Below are 15,122 nucleotides of genomic sequence, written 5' to 3' on the forward strand. Positions count from 1 at the left end.
CCGCAAAAGGGTCATTACCTGTATCTTTTACCTTAACGATCAGACTCAAATTGATGCTTTGATGTTGGAGCCAATATTTACAGTGTACCTGATGTCGGGTCATAAACCGGAGGGAGACATATCACTTCCCTACAAAGATATTATTCCATCTGTTTTTTGTCAGATTTATGTGATGTCCTCCCTTTTCATGATCAACTGATCCATATAATTGTTCACCTATTAAACCATCAATGTACCACCTGCTACACGATCCAACACGTATATCTGGACAAGTGCCAGATGCTTACGTGACTCACAAATATAAACAAAATTGCATTATTAGCAAGTTGGCAGTGTCAAAACATAACGTTTTCGTATCTGCCAGTCTGTTAAGATCATAATTTTTTTATATGTGTTTAGGAAATATGCGCGGTTAAGATTTCATAACTCAGAAATAAAATAAAATTTAAATACGTTTTACATGGAATGGCAATAATAGAATGCCAAATACAGTGTTTCTAGTATATGGCCAGAAGCCAACATTGTCTGGGCTAATCTTGGAATACTTTATAGGGAGGCTTTTCTAGGTCAACGGTATACCTGTCGGTCGACACCGAAAATCCAATTTACCAGCCAGTAGTAATTAAATTTTCTATTTTTGAATAAAAAAAATAAAACCATCTGCTGCAGCGTTTCACTGTCGAAGTACTACATCCCCTGATCACGCACGAAAGTTACATAATACAAATCAATAGCAGGACAAGAGAATTCTACAGAGTCAGATAAATCTAAAATGTAAAGCAAACACAATACATTCACGTCTTTATTCCGATTAACAACATTATTTATTTGTTGTTCAAATAAAAATGTCATTGAATGATTTGTCGTTTTAAGTAGGTTGCCGTGAAAACAGGAATGAATTATTTATATTTTTTTGTTTTGGTGTTCCCTCCAATCCTGTGAATTTTGGATCTTTTTCGGATGAGCTTTGGGATCTGACTTGGACATTAAATATTATAATGAATATTTTATATCCTTACGGCAATAAAGAGTTATTTTAAATCATTCTATTAAGAAATAATGTTTTTTTTGTGTTTTTTTAACGAATCATAAGTGTAATACAATGACAGGTGACCAAACAATACATATATAATGAGTCAATTAACGGGATAGAGAATGCAAACAATACATATATAATGAGTCAATTAACGAGGATAGAGAATGCAAGCAATACATGTTTAATGAGTCAATAACGGGGATAGAGAATTCAAACAATACATATACAATGAGTCAATAACGGGGTTAGAGAATGCAAACAATACATATTTAATGAGTCAATTAACGGGGATAGAGAATGCAAACAATACATATAAATTGAGTCAATTAACGGGGATAGAGAATGCAAACAATACATATATAATGAGTCAATTAACGGAATAGAGAATGCAAACAATGCATGGGTAATGAGTCAATAACGGGGATGGAGAATGCAAACAATACATATGCAATGAGTCAATTAACGGGGATAAGGAATGCAAACAATAACAAGAACGACCTTTTATGATAATGCGCAATCAGCGAGCAAGGACCAATATCTTCTGTATAGTGAAAAAGTATCGTTATAAGTACAATTCGCTGCATTACTTAAGTATGTGTTAAGTATAGCATCCGATGTTGCGGAGCTGTCATTAAGGTTACAGTAGCTCCCTGTTAAAATGTTTGGTGTGAAAGAACTGTATGGCAACATAGAAACAAATTACCACAGCATCAAAAGTGAATTTAATAGAAAAAAGTAGCAAGGCAAAAATATTCGCAATACAATTTTTTTTCCAAGAGGGTAAGCTTTCTCTGTGCCCTATGTGGCACGTCTGGAACAAATAGATCATCATCAAAGTTTTTTAATCCGTGTAAAACTATTCATGAATTACAATCGTTATACACTGCGACCATTTCATATTTCATGATAAAGTGATAAATCATATAAAACAATGAATCAGCTATTGCTGTGAAATTCATAATATCCCATTTAAAGTCGTCTTTTGGTCTGGGGGTAGAGAAATTTCATCAGAACTTTTTTTTTTTAATTGTTTTTGGCGAGGGTGTCAAGTTAAAAATCCTAATGGTTCGATTTCTTTATCCTTATCTTACACTAATGTGCATGAAAAGTATTACTATCTCATCCCAATCACCAAAATAAGCACAGAAACTATAAAGAAACGTTTTGCCTTGGTATCGTTTTGAAAAATATCAATGTCTAACCTTATGTTTCTGGACAACAACAAACAATTCAAGAAGATTTAGCATACTCATTACGGTCAGGAATGTCCTTATCAGACATCAGAAAATTCCTTATCACATTCCCATTTTGAGGTCATGCACATGAAATGTGGAGTAAGATAGAAATTTCCCACATCCCTTTCTTGCTACGAGGGCCTTTTAATAAATGATATCACAACACAGCTCCCGTACAAATGGCCAAAATAGTTTAGCGTCTTAGAAAACTGCAAAGCATTAAAAGAACAATACATAATAAGAATTTCGACATCATCAAGTTATTCATTGACGCACTCGTGACTTGTGGCTCATTTTCAATAATGAAATGAAGGTTGATACTAAATCTGTAAAAAAACTTTACATGATACATGAAGAGATGTGCAGCATAAAAGTCACATCAAGAAATAGTAAAGTTGACACCAAAAAGAACGCACGGCCAGGCCGGCCAGTTGTTGCAGCATCAAAGAAAACCTTTACTGCTGTGAATGCAATTATTAAAGATGATGGTCGTTGAATCGCATTTCAGTAGGCAGTACACATCAGATTTTGACCAAGTGCTTGAATTGAATAAGCCCGATGGATCCCTCATTTGCTGACATCTGGACAAAGATCAAACGTTCGAATTGCTCTAAAAATATTAAAAAATACGGTAATAGCGACTCAAGAAAGCTATCTGAGGGAATGAGACCGTCGGTCTGTTACTTGAACCCCAGAGGCGTATTTACAACAAACAATCATTGTCCAGAAATCCAAAAAAGCTAGTGATTGCAAAACATATAAAAGCATCAGGAAAGTTTTGTATGGCATTTTTTTTGTTTTATTGGACTCGTGGCTCATACACCGTGCAAGAAAGGGAAAACTATCACTGCCAAGCTTTACAAAGGCAAAGTAATGAAGGATGTCAAATGATTCTACATGAAAAAACGTCCAAGTAAAAACGTGAATGTTTCATCTCACATAAGCTATTACCACGCAGCGTTCACGTCATGGATAACGCGATTGCAAAATTGCGTTTCTGCTGAGGGGGATACATCAATAGAATGTAAAAGAAAGATCAAACTTTATACATCATACATATGATTCCTGACACTAGTTACATAATTTATTGAATGACACTCATTAAATACAAGAACATGAATGAGATATTTTTTTTAATTTCCACAGGTATGTAACTCGACAGGTGTGTGCACATGGGATGAAACAGTACAGGTGCAGTACGTTGATGTACCTGCAGGTGTACCTATCAGGTACGTAAGAATTCAACAAAAGTTAGAAATTGGGCACTATTGATACATAATGAATGAGCATACCAGAACAATGTTTGTCTCACTCCTTATTTTATCATTTACCATTAATCCCTGATACGTTGTGAGAGTTATTGATATGCAATTATTTATACAAGAACGGAAACTCTTCTCTTTTCCTTTTGTTTCTTCTTTTTGACTCAGGGTCCTTGTTGATCCTTATCCTAATTCGTTGCAAAGGGTTATCAAGACTCATTATTTCCTTAATATTACTTTGCATTTCATTTTGTTTCAAATTTCAGAATATGTAAAAACGTGTCTGAAGCGGGAATATTTACATTGAGGAAAGTTCCTAAAGCATCGTTTGAGTCCTGCAGTATGCCTTTCATCGAAAATGTGACCGAACTTTTACAAACCGAAAATAACACAGATCGTGGATGCTCCGAGGATTTGACCCTAGACATTGGATCGCATTTCTTCATAGGTAACTTTATTTCTCTATAATATCTTTACCGTCTTGATAGAGATAAGACATTTGTTTCGCATTCCATTATTTTGTGTTGATTCTTCTTTCTATTTCCACTTCTTTCTTTGATGTTTTACATGTGTTCGCAGTGCTGAATATTTCGATAATAGGGGAGAGAAGGATTTCAAGGTTCCATGAACAGGCGTCCACCATGACTCAATATTCTAATTGATCCTTTAGGTGTGTATTCAGCAGTCACCACAATGCCCAGAAGTGTGCATTAGACCACTTAAGACCGTGGCGTTGTGAGTTGCCGCTGTGTGTATATCTTCATATAGATTTTTTTAACCAAATCTTTTCGTGTAAGATTTATTAGGGAAAAAATTGTGATTCTCAATACCGCGATAATGACTCCAGGCTGAAGTGTTAACGCAATACAAGGAAGACTCAAGTGTGGCCTTGAATACATATATAATGCCCACTGCACTTCTTATCTTAATATTTAAATGATCGAGTGGGTAATATGAAGTCAATATTTACACAGCTGATTGGCGTTCCTTTCCATCATAAATTGGCACCATGGTTGAACAAAATCCGGTCGAAATTAACGTTAAGCCTACATAAATGAAACTGTCATTGACTGTATTTCTCTTCTCAGAAAGATTGAATGTAGTAATAATTGCTAGTTTATAACGAAAAGGTGACCAAGTTTGGCGTGTGTTAAGGGAACAAATCAAAATGATTGTTAATGGATTTGCTATTACATTTCTATCGGTTTGTATTAGGCAAAGTAAACCAGAGCTCAGATACAAACCTCACGACCTACATTAAAAGCATAGTCAGTCATTTGAACACTCCATAGTAAGGTTAGCATGTAGATTGCTATATTAATGTTTGCAAAGCACATGAAAATTGACAGCACAAGGTCGAAGGCCATGGGGTTCTAGAAAAGGATTGGAATAAACTCAATCATAAAGTACGCTAGCAAAATAACAAGGAAAAAGTCAAATCAAATGTATATTCACATTGTTATTTCATGCACGTCTTCAAGTGAGGGTGTGTATTTCTTATATGATCCTTGACATCTTAACCAAACCACCTATATTTGGTCATATAAAAGATTTACATATGAACACCAAAAGCTGAGCTAAGTATTGTTGACAAGATATAGGAATTACTATGGCGACACCTGACATGCGCACTACGACTGCACGTCGTATACATTACGATGGATGATGGGTCATGTGTCGGTTAGAGTTATTATATCATAGTAAGGTTGCGATTAGTAATACGCCTATTACTGTTAGCTTAGGAAAACAGATTTGGTTATTTATTATAAATGCAAATACATCTAAAGCTACACGGCATCAAACCACGGTAACGTATTCTAGTGCATTTAATCAATACACATAGATCACTGAGGTTGAATAAAATATCGTTAACATTTACGTCTACCCATCCGACCAGAAGTTTGCTGACGGCAAATCCGTCTTCTGAAAGATTTGCTTTCAGAAAACACGCTTACCTCTCGAATACATTCATCAGCTTTTCGACCTGAATGAGGTAATGACTCTGTTACTAGTGATTCGTGAACGTCACACACACAGAAGTGATTGTAACTTTAAACTTTGATAAAAGATACAGTATGTCAAACTTGAATTACACTGTTTCGTCCCTATATGACTCATCGATGATGAAACATTTTCAAATCAAATTGGTCTTAAAACTACTCATGAAACAGTTTCGGAAGTGCGTAAACCCTTCAGAAGTTAAGAAATTAAAGTAACTGCGGGTTAATTGCAAACAAAATAATGAGTATAGCGTGAATAACATGACCCGTACTACTACTCAAAAGACAATCAAGGTACAGCAAATCTCGGGGACTGAGAAATCCGACACCAGAGTATAACACCTAGTCCATTGAACAATGAACGTAATAAACACAGAGGTGATTGGCATAATTAAAAGGTCAAAGGCACTTTTTTGTTAATTTCACGTATCTTATTTTATATATCAAAACATGAACTATATTGGGCGTTTTGTGTGTGTGTGTGTGTGAGTGTGGGGGGTTCGTAATGGAGGAGACGGAGATGAAGGTTGGGGGGAGTGACTTATTGCATTGCTTAGTTATCAAGTCACGTTCAGATCTAAAAATCTCATTACAATGCTTTTAGGTCGAAATTGTCATCGCTAGTTGATCTGGTAGATTTATTAGCTTGGAACTTATATCAAATGACAATTCCTTATTATTGATCGCTGACATGTGATGTCGTTACGTTTCCAGTTTCAGACATTGTGTTAGAGTTCTTATTAGAGACGTTGAAACAGATAACCTTGGTAATATACATAAGATTGTAGTATATCTGATACAAAGAATAAGTCTGTCACGATTATAAACCGATATACTATCCCTATGAAGGTGTTACTAGGTCGTATTATAGCTGACATGTTTATCATTATTTGTTGTTAGTGTTTTATATATGCTGGTAATGGGTTTGCAGTGGCCTTGTGGATAAGGCGTTTGGCCGTCTAAGATCACTAGTCCTCCACCACAGGGCTGCATTGGCGGAGATATTAAAGCGTCTGACCGTGAACGATCACTAGCCCTCCACCACTGGGCCGCGTTGGCGGAGATATGAAACCGTCTGACCGTCTAAGATCACTAGCCCTCCACCACTGGGCCGCGTTGGCGGAGATATTAAAGCGTCTGACCGTCTAAGATCACTAGCCCTCCAACACTGGGCCGCGTTGGCGGTGAGATTAAAGCGTCTGACCGTCTACAATCTAACCCTCCACCACTGGGCCGCGTTGGCGGAGATATTTAAACGTCTGAGCGTGTACGATCACTAGCCCTCCACCACTGGGCTGCGTTGGCGGAGATATTAAAGCGTCTGAACGTGTACGATCACTAGCCCTCCACCACTGGGCCGCGTTGGCGGAGATATTAAAGCGTCTGACCGTCTAGGATCACTAGCCCTCCACCACTGGGTTGCGTTGGCGGAGATATTAAAGCGTCTGAGCGTGTACGATCACTAGCCCTCCAACACCGGGCCGCGCTGGCGGTGATATTACATTCTGGTCGAACCACCAAGGAATTTTCTGAAAAGTTTATTTTTTTTGGCTGGTGTCAGTTTTACTGAACAATAGAAATGTATGTGTACAAACTAGTCAAACCATTATTATACAAAAAGATTGATATAAGATACCTAAAGAACACAAAAACAGCAGTATGACTCTGTTCTAAAGTCAAATATTTTAAACTTTCTTCAAAACTCATATGGCCATATAGCTTGGTACAGTATTTCTGGAATGAAAACCATATTGTTGTGGAAATATTAAGTAAAGAAAAATTAAGAAGAAATAATCAAATAAAGAATCATATCCAACACGAACCTAAAGGGAAGTTATTATATGTATAACAATAACAGTGGAATTATGTAGTATCTTGCAAGCAAAGGGGCAGTGATCCTTAAACTACTCTACCGTAGGACCGTTCACGACTTTACATAGATATAAATGTATATTAGAGGGTTGTGATTCCCGGGATAGCAGGTCCTAATGTTTTAACTCATCAGACCCATTTCTCCTTCACTTGAAGACACAATCAGCACAGGGCGCACATTGGTATTCTTATTATTTTATGTTCTGGAAACTTAATGCATACGAAAACACTGTTTCCTGTCGAAGTATTGATATGGTAATGTCTTTTCTAAAGGAAATCTTCAGTTCATCAATATTCAAAAGGAAATACATAACTCAAGTTTTGCTGATAAGGTAGAAATTCTTTTTAAATCACTGCAAAATAACAATACTATTGTCGAGAAATAGATTTGCGTACATGAACGATAACGTCACTAAACAAAAACCAGTTAGACAATATGCCTTCGACATGCTATTTGAAATGAAAAATGAAATCAGAGTGACAGTTATAATAGGAAATGCTGACTTCAGATTTACTTTGGATTTAACAAAATCTTCGAGCTAAAATGCAGAACTTCATAAAAATAAGTTGGAATCCAAAGATATGGTTGTTTCATTCGTTAGTTTGATATGTAGCCATATATATTATTAAGATAATATGGCAGATGAAATTAATAATAAAATTAAGTTTTTATACATGAATCGTATTTGATATCAACATTCTTAGCTTCAATTACAGCATGAATTTAATGGTCAAGAGAGTGTTCTTTCTTAGTCATGCTACCTGTCCTGACACAACAGTTCGAATCTTTATACATTTTATCGTTTGCAACGATTTTGAATTGACCCATAATCAATCGAAGTGAACAAGTGTTTTGCGTTTTTCAAGACGATGACTGTGTTTTAATGTGTATATATTATTTTTTTCACAACACATTTCTTAGTCAACTTGAGATATAAGAAATATTAAATTCTGTCCCTTCCAGCATACATGATTTTGCCTTCGTGTCTTGTGAACATTTTATGGTTTCTACTCTCACGTTTGCATAATTTGATTTCCGAATGTAGTTTTCGGTATCGAGGTTGGATTCCTTGTCCTCGTGTATTGGTTTTGTGTTGCTGTAGAAAGTATTATTGTTTTTAACGATAAAAGTCACTAGTAACATATCAGAAAGAAAATCAATAAAGAATGTTCTTCACTTCCCTTTCTGTTTCGCCGTTTTGGTCTTTAGCTTCACCAATAAGTCCTAAGATGATTAAACAACTGTGTGGCGGGATGAAATTTATATAGTTTTTACATACTTAAGCTACCAAGTTTTTGGGGTGCAAGCACGTGTCTTATGTTCATCTCTTTAAAGAAAGGTAACTATTCTAACGATAACGATGTGTGCAACCGATCAATATTGCCTTCTAAAACCATGTTCAATAGCATAGTACGCAGAATAACCCCATAATTCTACACAGCAGTCAACCTTAGCGACAAGGTGTAAGATACAGCCAAAACAATTCGTTCTCAAAACTTAGATACTGTATCAATACTTCAGGGGGTTTTGTTTTAAGTTAGTACCACTTCTACGCAACTACAACAACCTAGGCATACATGCAAAGGGAGATATTAGTCAGGTTGCATAGGACTAGTAGTTAGAGCCTGATAAGGCAGCTCCAGTGTGTTTATTCTAATTGTATTGATTGTATAAATTGTATATCTCTGCATTGTAAAGCGCTTTAAGGTGGCTTATTCTAGCTAGATCGGGCTATATCAAATGTTGTAATTTATAATTAGTAGTAGTATTACGTCGTTTATAATATTTGGCAATACTGTGTGTATATGTACACGATAGTAGATATGTTTTTTTTTGTTTTAAAATAATCTTATTCCCGGTTGAACCTCTGATAAAGTCAAGAGAGATAGATAGGGGTTTGTCCCGATGACCTTCTCTCTAGACGGATCGGTCAATTTATTGATATATGACATAATTCTATTAACGATATTTTATGTAGGATGATTGAGCCATTCTATGTAACTTTGTGCTTTTATGTTATGTACGTGTAAAGTAAATGTAATTGTGATATGTGACACTGAAACAAAACAACATTGACTTGACTTGTATAGATATTTAACAATAGTTTATTGATATACAACGATACTATATGCAAATGTTTGTAGATATACAACAATAGTATATGCAATGTACATGTACACCCGTAGTGTAAAAAATACAACAATAGTGTATATATATATTCAATACCTTACATATATACAACAATACATTTGTAGTGTATAGATATTCAATACCTTACATATATACAACAATAGTGTATACATATTCAATACCTTACATATATACAACAATAATGTATAGATATTCAATACCTTACATGTACACAACAATAGTGTATAGATATACAATACCTTACATATACACAACAATAGTGTATATATATTCAATACCTTACATATATACAACAATACATTTGTAGTGTATAGATATTCAATACCTTACATATACACAATAATAGTGTATAGATATTCAATACCTTACATGTATACAACACTAATGTATAGACGTTCCATACCTTACATATTCAACAATAATGTATAGATATTCAATACCTTACATATATACAACCATAGTGTATAGATATCCAATACCTTACATATATACAACAATAGTGTATATATATTCAATACCTTACATATATACAACAATACATTTGTAGTGTATAGATATTCAATACCTTACATATACGCAACAATAGTGTATATATATTCAATACCTTACATATACACAACAATAGTGTATAGATATACAATACCTTACATATACACAACAATAGTGTATAGATATCAAATACCTTACATATATACAACAATAGTGTATAGATATTCAATACCTTACATATANACAACAATAGTGTATAGATATCCTATACCTTATATATATACAACAATAGTGTATAGATATCCAATACCTTACATATATACAACAATAGTGTATAGATATCCTATACCTTATATATATATACAACAATAGTGTATAGATATCCTATACCTTACATATATATACACAACAATAGTGTATAGATATCCAATACCTTACATATATACAACAATGGTGTATAGATATCCAATACCTTACATATATACAACAATGGTGTATAGATATCCAATACCTTACATATATACAACAATGGTGTATAGATATCCAATACCTTACATATATACAACAATAGTGTATAGATATTCAATACCTTACATATATACAACAATAGTGTATAGATATCCAATACCTTACATATATACACCAATACTGTATAGATATACAACAATATGACAAAACTGTAGCAGAGTCAATTCGTTATCGTTGCTTTCAGACACTAACAATTTCTGATAACTGGATCTTCAGAGTGACGGTAGAGCGACAGCTCATTTAGCCTGCTGATATCCTATGTAAAATGTGTATTCGATATTAGTCTCTGTCTGACAAAGGCGGCTCATGCTCATACCAACAACCAGACACTAATGGCGAAGACTAAAACAGGCTAGGAGTATGGAAGGTACAACAATGTCTAATTCTGCATGCATTTAATAAGTTGATATTGCTACCATGCATGAAAACAGACTTTAACCTGCTACTTTAATGTGTATTATAACCAATGTTTCATTTATCATTGAAATTCTTGGATATCAATTTGTTTCAGCTGTAAATTATATGTACATGCCTATTGTATACGACAGGAAAAGGCGACAAATTCAATTGTTTTTGTTTTCGATTTTGGTTTTAGTTTTAGTTTTCAACGTCCTATTAACAGCTAAGGTCAAATAAGGACGTGATTTCATGTGTGGAATGTATGCGTGAGTGTATCTATGTATGCTGGATGGGGGGGGGGAAGTTTGATGAATTTGCCTCCTTGCGATAGCGCGTTTCTGAGGACGATTTTAAAGTGTTACCTCACTGGAATACCATGGCGAAGGCACCAAGGTCAGTATTCCTCCCGGTCACAATATACAACGGGTAAACCAGTTGCTCGATAACCCTAAATCCTTAACATTAAGCAGGAATAACAATTACCTTTGTAAGGACTTTGATATGTACCAGCCTGGTGACATAACCCATTGTCTATCTCACTTCGGCAAACGCTCAACCCTAAGGACAAAAGTGAGATAGTGCCAAGCAAGGCATTAGGAAACAGAAACGTTTTCAGGAAGTAGACAGAAAAATAAAGATTCCAAATGTTACAATAGGGACAGCAGATCAACTATGGTTTCTTCGCTGTCCCCTTAGCAGCAGACAACAGAGGTACCACATTTATCATTTTATGACATTTAGTGACATACAGAAGGTTTTTCTTTCTTCGGACTTGCAGGGGTCCTCACTTTACACTTCGATGTCGAACGTTCGCCCAGGTGAGGAAGGCAATGGGTTCTGTTCCAAGGCCGGGATATACCAAAGTCCTTAATAAATGGTAGTTGTCATTCCCTGATTACTTTCAGCATTTAGGTAAATGGCAACAACGTGTTCATTTGTTGTCATTATAATGTGACCCGACGAAATGCTGTTCCGGGTGCCTTCGGCATGGTATTTCAGTGAGATAGCACTATAAAGTCTGCATCAGATCTGCACTATCACAGGGAAGCTAGTAAACCAACATACCCTGTCTCCAGCACACATACACACGTGCAGGCATTCATAAAACAGATGGAGACACGTCCTTAAATGACCTTAGCTGTTAGGTCATAGGTCGTTAAACCTTAGTAAACAAATAACCAAACTTGCATGGGACTTTGTTTGTTTTCGATCATTTTCATGGATTATAACATTTAATATTTTGAGAAACACAAATCTTTGCTTGACACCGCATATTAAAATCATATTTTCTGTTCTAACTCATGAATTGAAAGCAAATATTGGGGTTAGATTAAAAAATGTATTTTGAATTTAATATGCTTTATTCCCATAAGGCACCGGAGCTGATAGACCTTTCCCCCTTTTTACTATTTAACCTTAGTAAACCAATAACCAAACTTGCATGGGACTTTGTTTGTTTTCGATCATTTTCATGGATTATAACATTTAATATTTTGAGAAACACAAATCTTTGCTTGACACCGCATATTAAAATCATATTTTCTGTTCTAACTCATGAATTGAAAGCAAATATTGGGGTTAGATTAAAAAATGTATTTTGAATTTAATATGCTTTATTCCCATAAGGCAACGGAGCTGTTAGACCTTTCCCCCTTTTTACTATTTAATCTGAGGCATGCACAAAGCTTTCACAGGCGATACAAGACGTTTGAAGATATATTCTAGAACTTCGGAAAGTCTTCTTCGATCCCAGATTTCCTGATTTCCTTGGAGTGCCTATTCCGTTCAAGCACCTGTGATTCTCCACTAGAAATCTATTTTTCAATTGTCAAGTTGCTTCCTGTCATCCTCTCATCAAACATTGGCTATTCCCCGGGAACCGTTTTTGTTTTTTATATTACTTTATTCAATAAGGACGTATTATATGTGGTGCTAATCTAATGAGTTTGTCTTCGTTTTCAATTAAGTCGTTGTGTAAGCCTATACAATTTCTGTGCGTTTATATTATATTAATGAGTTGTTACATATATAGCCGAACGATTCCGCGTACTGTTTCAATTACCCTACAAATACAATAAGCTCCCGTAATAACGTAGTGGGGAACAATTTACAACACAACACTGGCTATGACTAATGTTGCTAAGTGACAAGAACAAGCTCAGTTATTACGTAATGTATAGTCACAATGTGACAAAAAAGGGTTAAATACAGTTTGCCATTGTCACCATTTTGTGACTAATCATCGATGGGTTTCTAAACCCCGTCATGGTTCATAGAGACAGAGCTCCATCAGTCGGCTTCCACAGGAACATGGTTTTTGGCATAAGGTATCGTTTATCAAATAGTATATGTGTGCAATCACGGGTGTGTGTTACCTTCATTTTTTGAGGTCATCCGGTTCATACAGCAATCGTCAGCATCAAAGTGACAAGCCCTCGGGCAGTCAGTATACACAACTACAATGGTGAAAATGGCAACTAGTAATCATTAGTCATTGCCATAACGAAAATCAATGGCCAGCACGAAGACATGGGTCATTTAGTACATGCTGAAATAGTGACCAAGGTATGGTAAACCATTGACATTGTCTTAACAACAATAATTCAAGATCATTCGGTACAGATCTACATACTTTACATAAACTTGCATCATTTATAAGTATTTTCTTCAGATTGGTAAGTATGGATTATGAAAAGTTCTTGATACACAACCAATAATTGGTTGTGTAATAAGAAATTTTCATAATAAACTTACATTTTTCGCTTTCAAAAATGAAAGTATATAATGTTAGTTATATGCTTGCCGATTTAAACTATTTGATACTACTTTTGCGTGAAAATTAAGCATGAAAATGTAATTATATTCCTACATCAGCACGCGATACACTTGAAATAAGAACAGATTTAAGAAAAGAAAGGAAATTGACAGAGGAGAAGAATACATATCAAATTTTGATAACAATGCGTGCAGCACAAACTTTAATATTTCCCTGAAGAAAATGGCACAGCAGGAATCCCCAATTAAGCAGAGACCCCGTACAAGTAGCCTCGCATGATCATGAAATATTAATATAATGTAGAAAAGGCCAATCACTGTCTGCTGCTATTCCATTAGCTACGAACCTGTTTCCCCGTACAGAATGTTTGCCTCTTTTTCTAAATAATGTTCGAGTATTGAATTTCTCAACACAGCATTGTTTTTGTATTTTTTTGTTTTGTACTTTTTTGTATCTTTTTGCTTTGGTAAAAAAAAAGAAGAAAATACTGAAGAGTAACCAAAACCGTAGTTCAAACGTAAAATCGATAAGACAAGGGCAAGAAATAAAAATGAAAGAAATACATGGAGTATAGAACAATGTGTCCAGGCAGGATAGCGACTTCTGCTTCGTCAATGGCGAGAAAACCAATCGCAAGAAACAAAGGTAAATGTAGTTGAACTACAAGTCATTCCCTGCTCTCGAAAAGAGAAAAAGGGTAGTGACAACTGAAACAGAACGAACACCAAATCATAACATTTAGTCGATTTTTATATCGAAAAGTGGGATAAAATCCCCCCTATAAGTTCGTTATGGCTACCATAAAACCACATATACCTGTTTTCGTCATTGTCATCCTGTAATGACAGGTCAAAGACACATCCTTAGATTATGTGGGAGGGTTACATTAGGCGCCACAAACACAACGATCTGTCTTGGATTTGATTTAGGCTTAGCTGTAAACGTTAGGTGTACTACTAGAGGTTACTGTAAATGGAGAAGGCTCCATTTTGTCTTTTTTTCCATTAACCTATAGGTCGAGACAGCGCAGACAACGCTTTGCATATCTACGCTCACAGTCAGATTAATTATACTGTCTCTCTGTTCAAAGAAGCTGACTCAGTGTGAGCTTGAATGGCGGGTTGTTGTTGTATTCTGACATAATGACACTGTCAGCAATATGTTATCCTGTGTGTACGCTGACTTATGTCTGTCCTTGTAATAATAATAAACAACATTTGATATAGCGCCCTATTTAGCTAACATAAGCCACTCTAAAGCGCTTTATAGTACATATATATACAATTGATACAATTAGCATATACACACTCAATACATTTTTTGAGGAATTCGCAGGAGCTGCCTTATCAGGCGCTAATTTATAGTCCTATGCC

General features: G+C 35.3%; 1 protein-coding gene across 1 annotated transcript in view; it reads left to right on the forward strand.

Annotated features, from left to right (window-relative positions):
* LOC110453787 (delta and Notch-like epidermal growth factor-related receptor) overlaps nucleotides 1-15,122 on the forward strand; it is a 47,178-nt gene that overhangs the window by 14,183 nt on the left and 17,873 nt on the right. Inside the window, exons 2-3 of the mRNA XM_021502939.1 lie at nucleotides 3,418-3,500; nucleotides 3,800-3,981. Of these exons, the coding sequence (XP_021358614.1) occupies nucleotides 3,418-3,500; nucleotides 3,800-3,981 (265 nt within the window). The remainder of the gene's footprint in view (nucleotides 1-3,417; nucleotides 3,501-3,799; nucleotides 3,982-15,122) is intronic.

This window comes from Mizuhopecten yessoensis, unplaced genomic scaffold (assembly GCF_002113885.1).
Source record: "Mizuhopecten yessoensis strain PY_sf001 unplaced genomic scaffold, ASM211388v2 scaffold7507, whole genome shotgun sequence".
In the NCBI taxonomy this organism is placed as follows: Eukaryota; Metazoa; Mollusca; class Bivalvia; order Pectinida; family Pectinidae; genus Mizuhopecten; species Mizuhopecten yessoensis.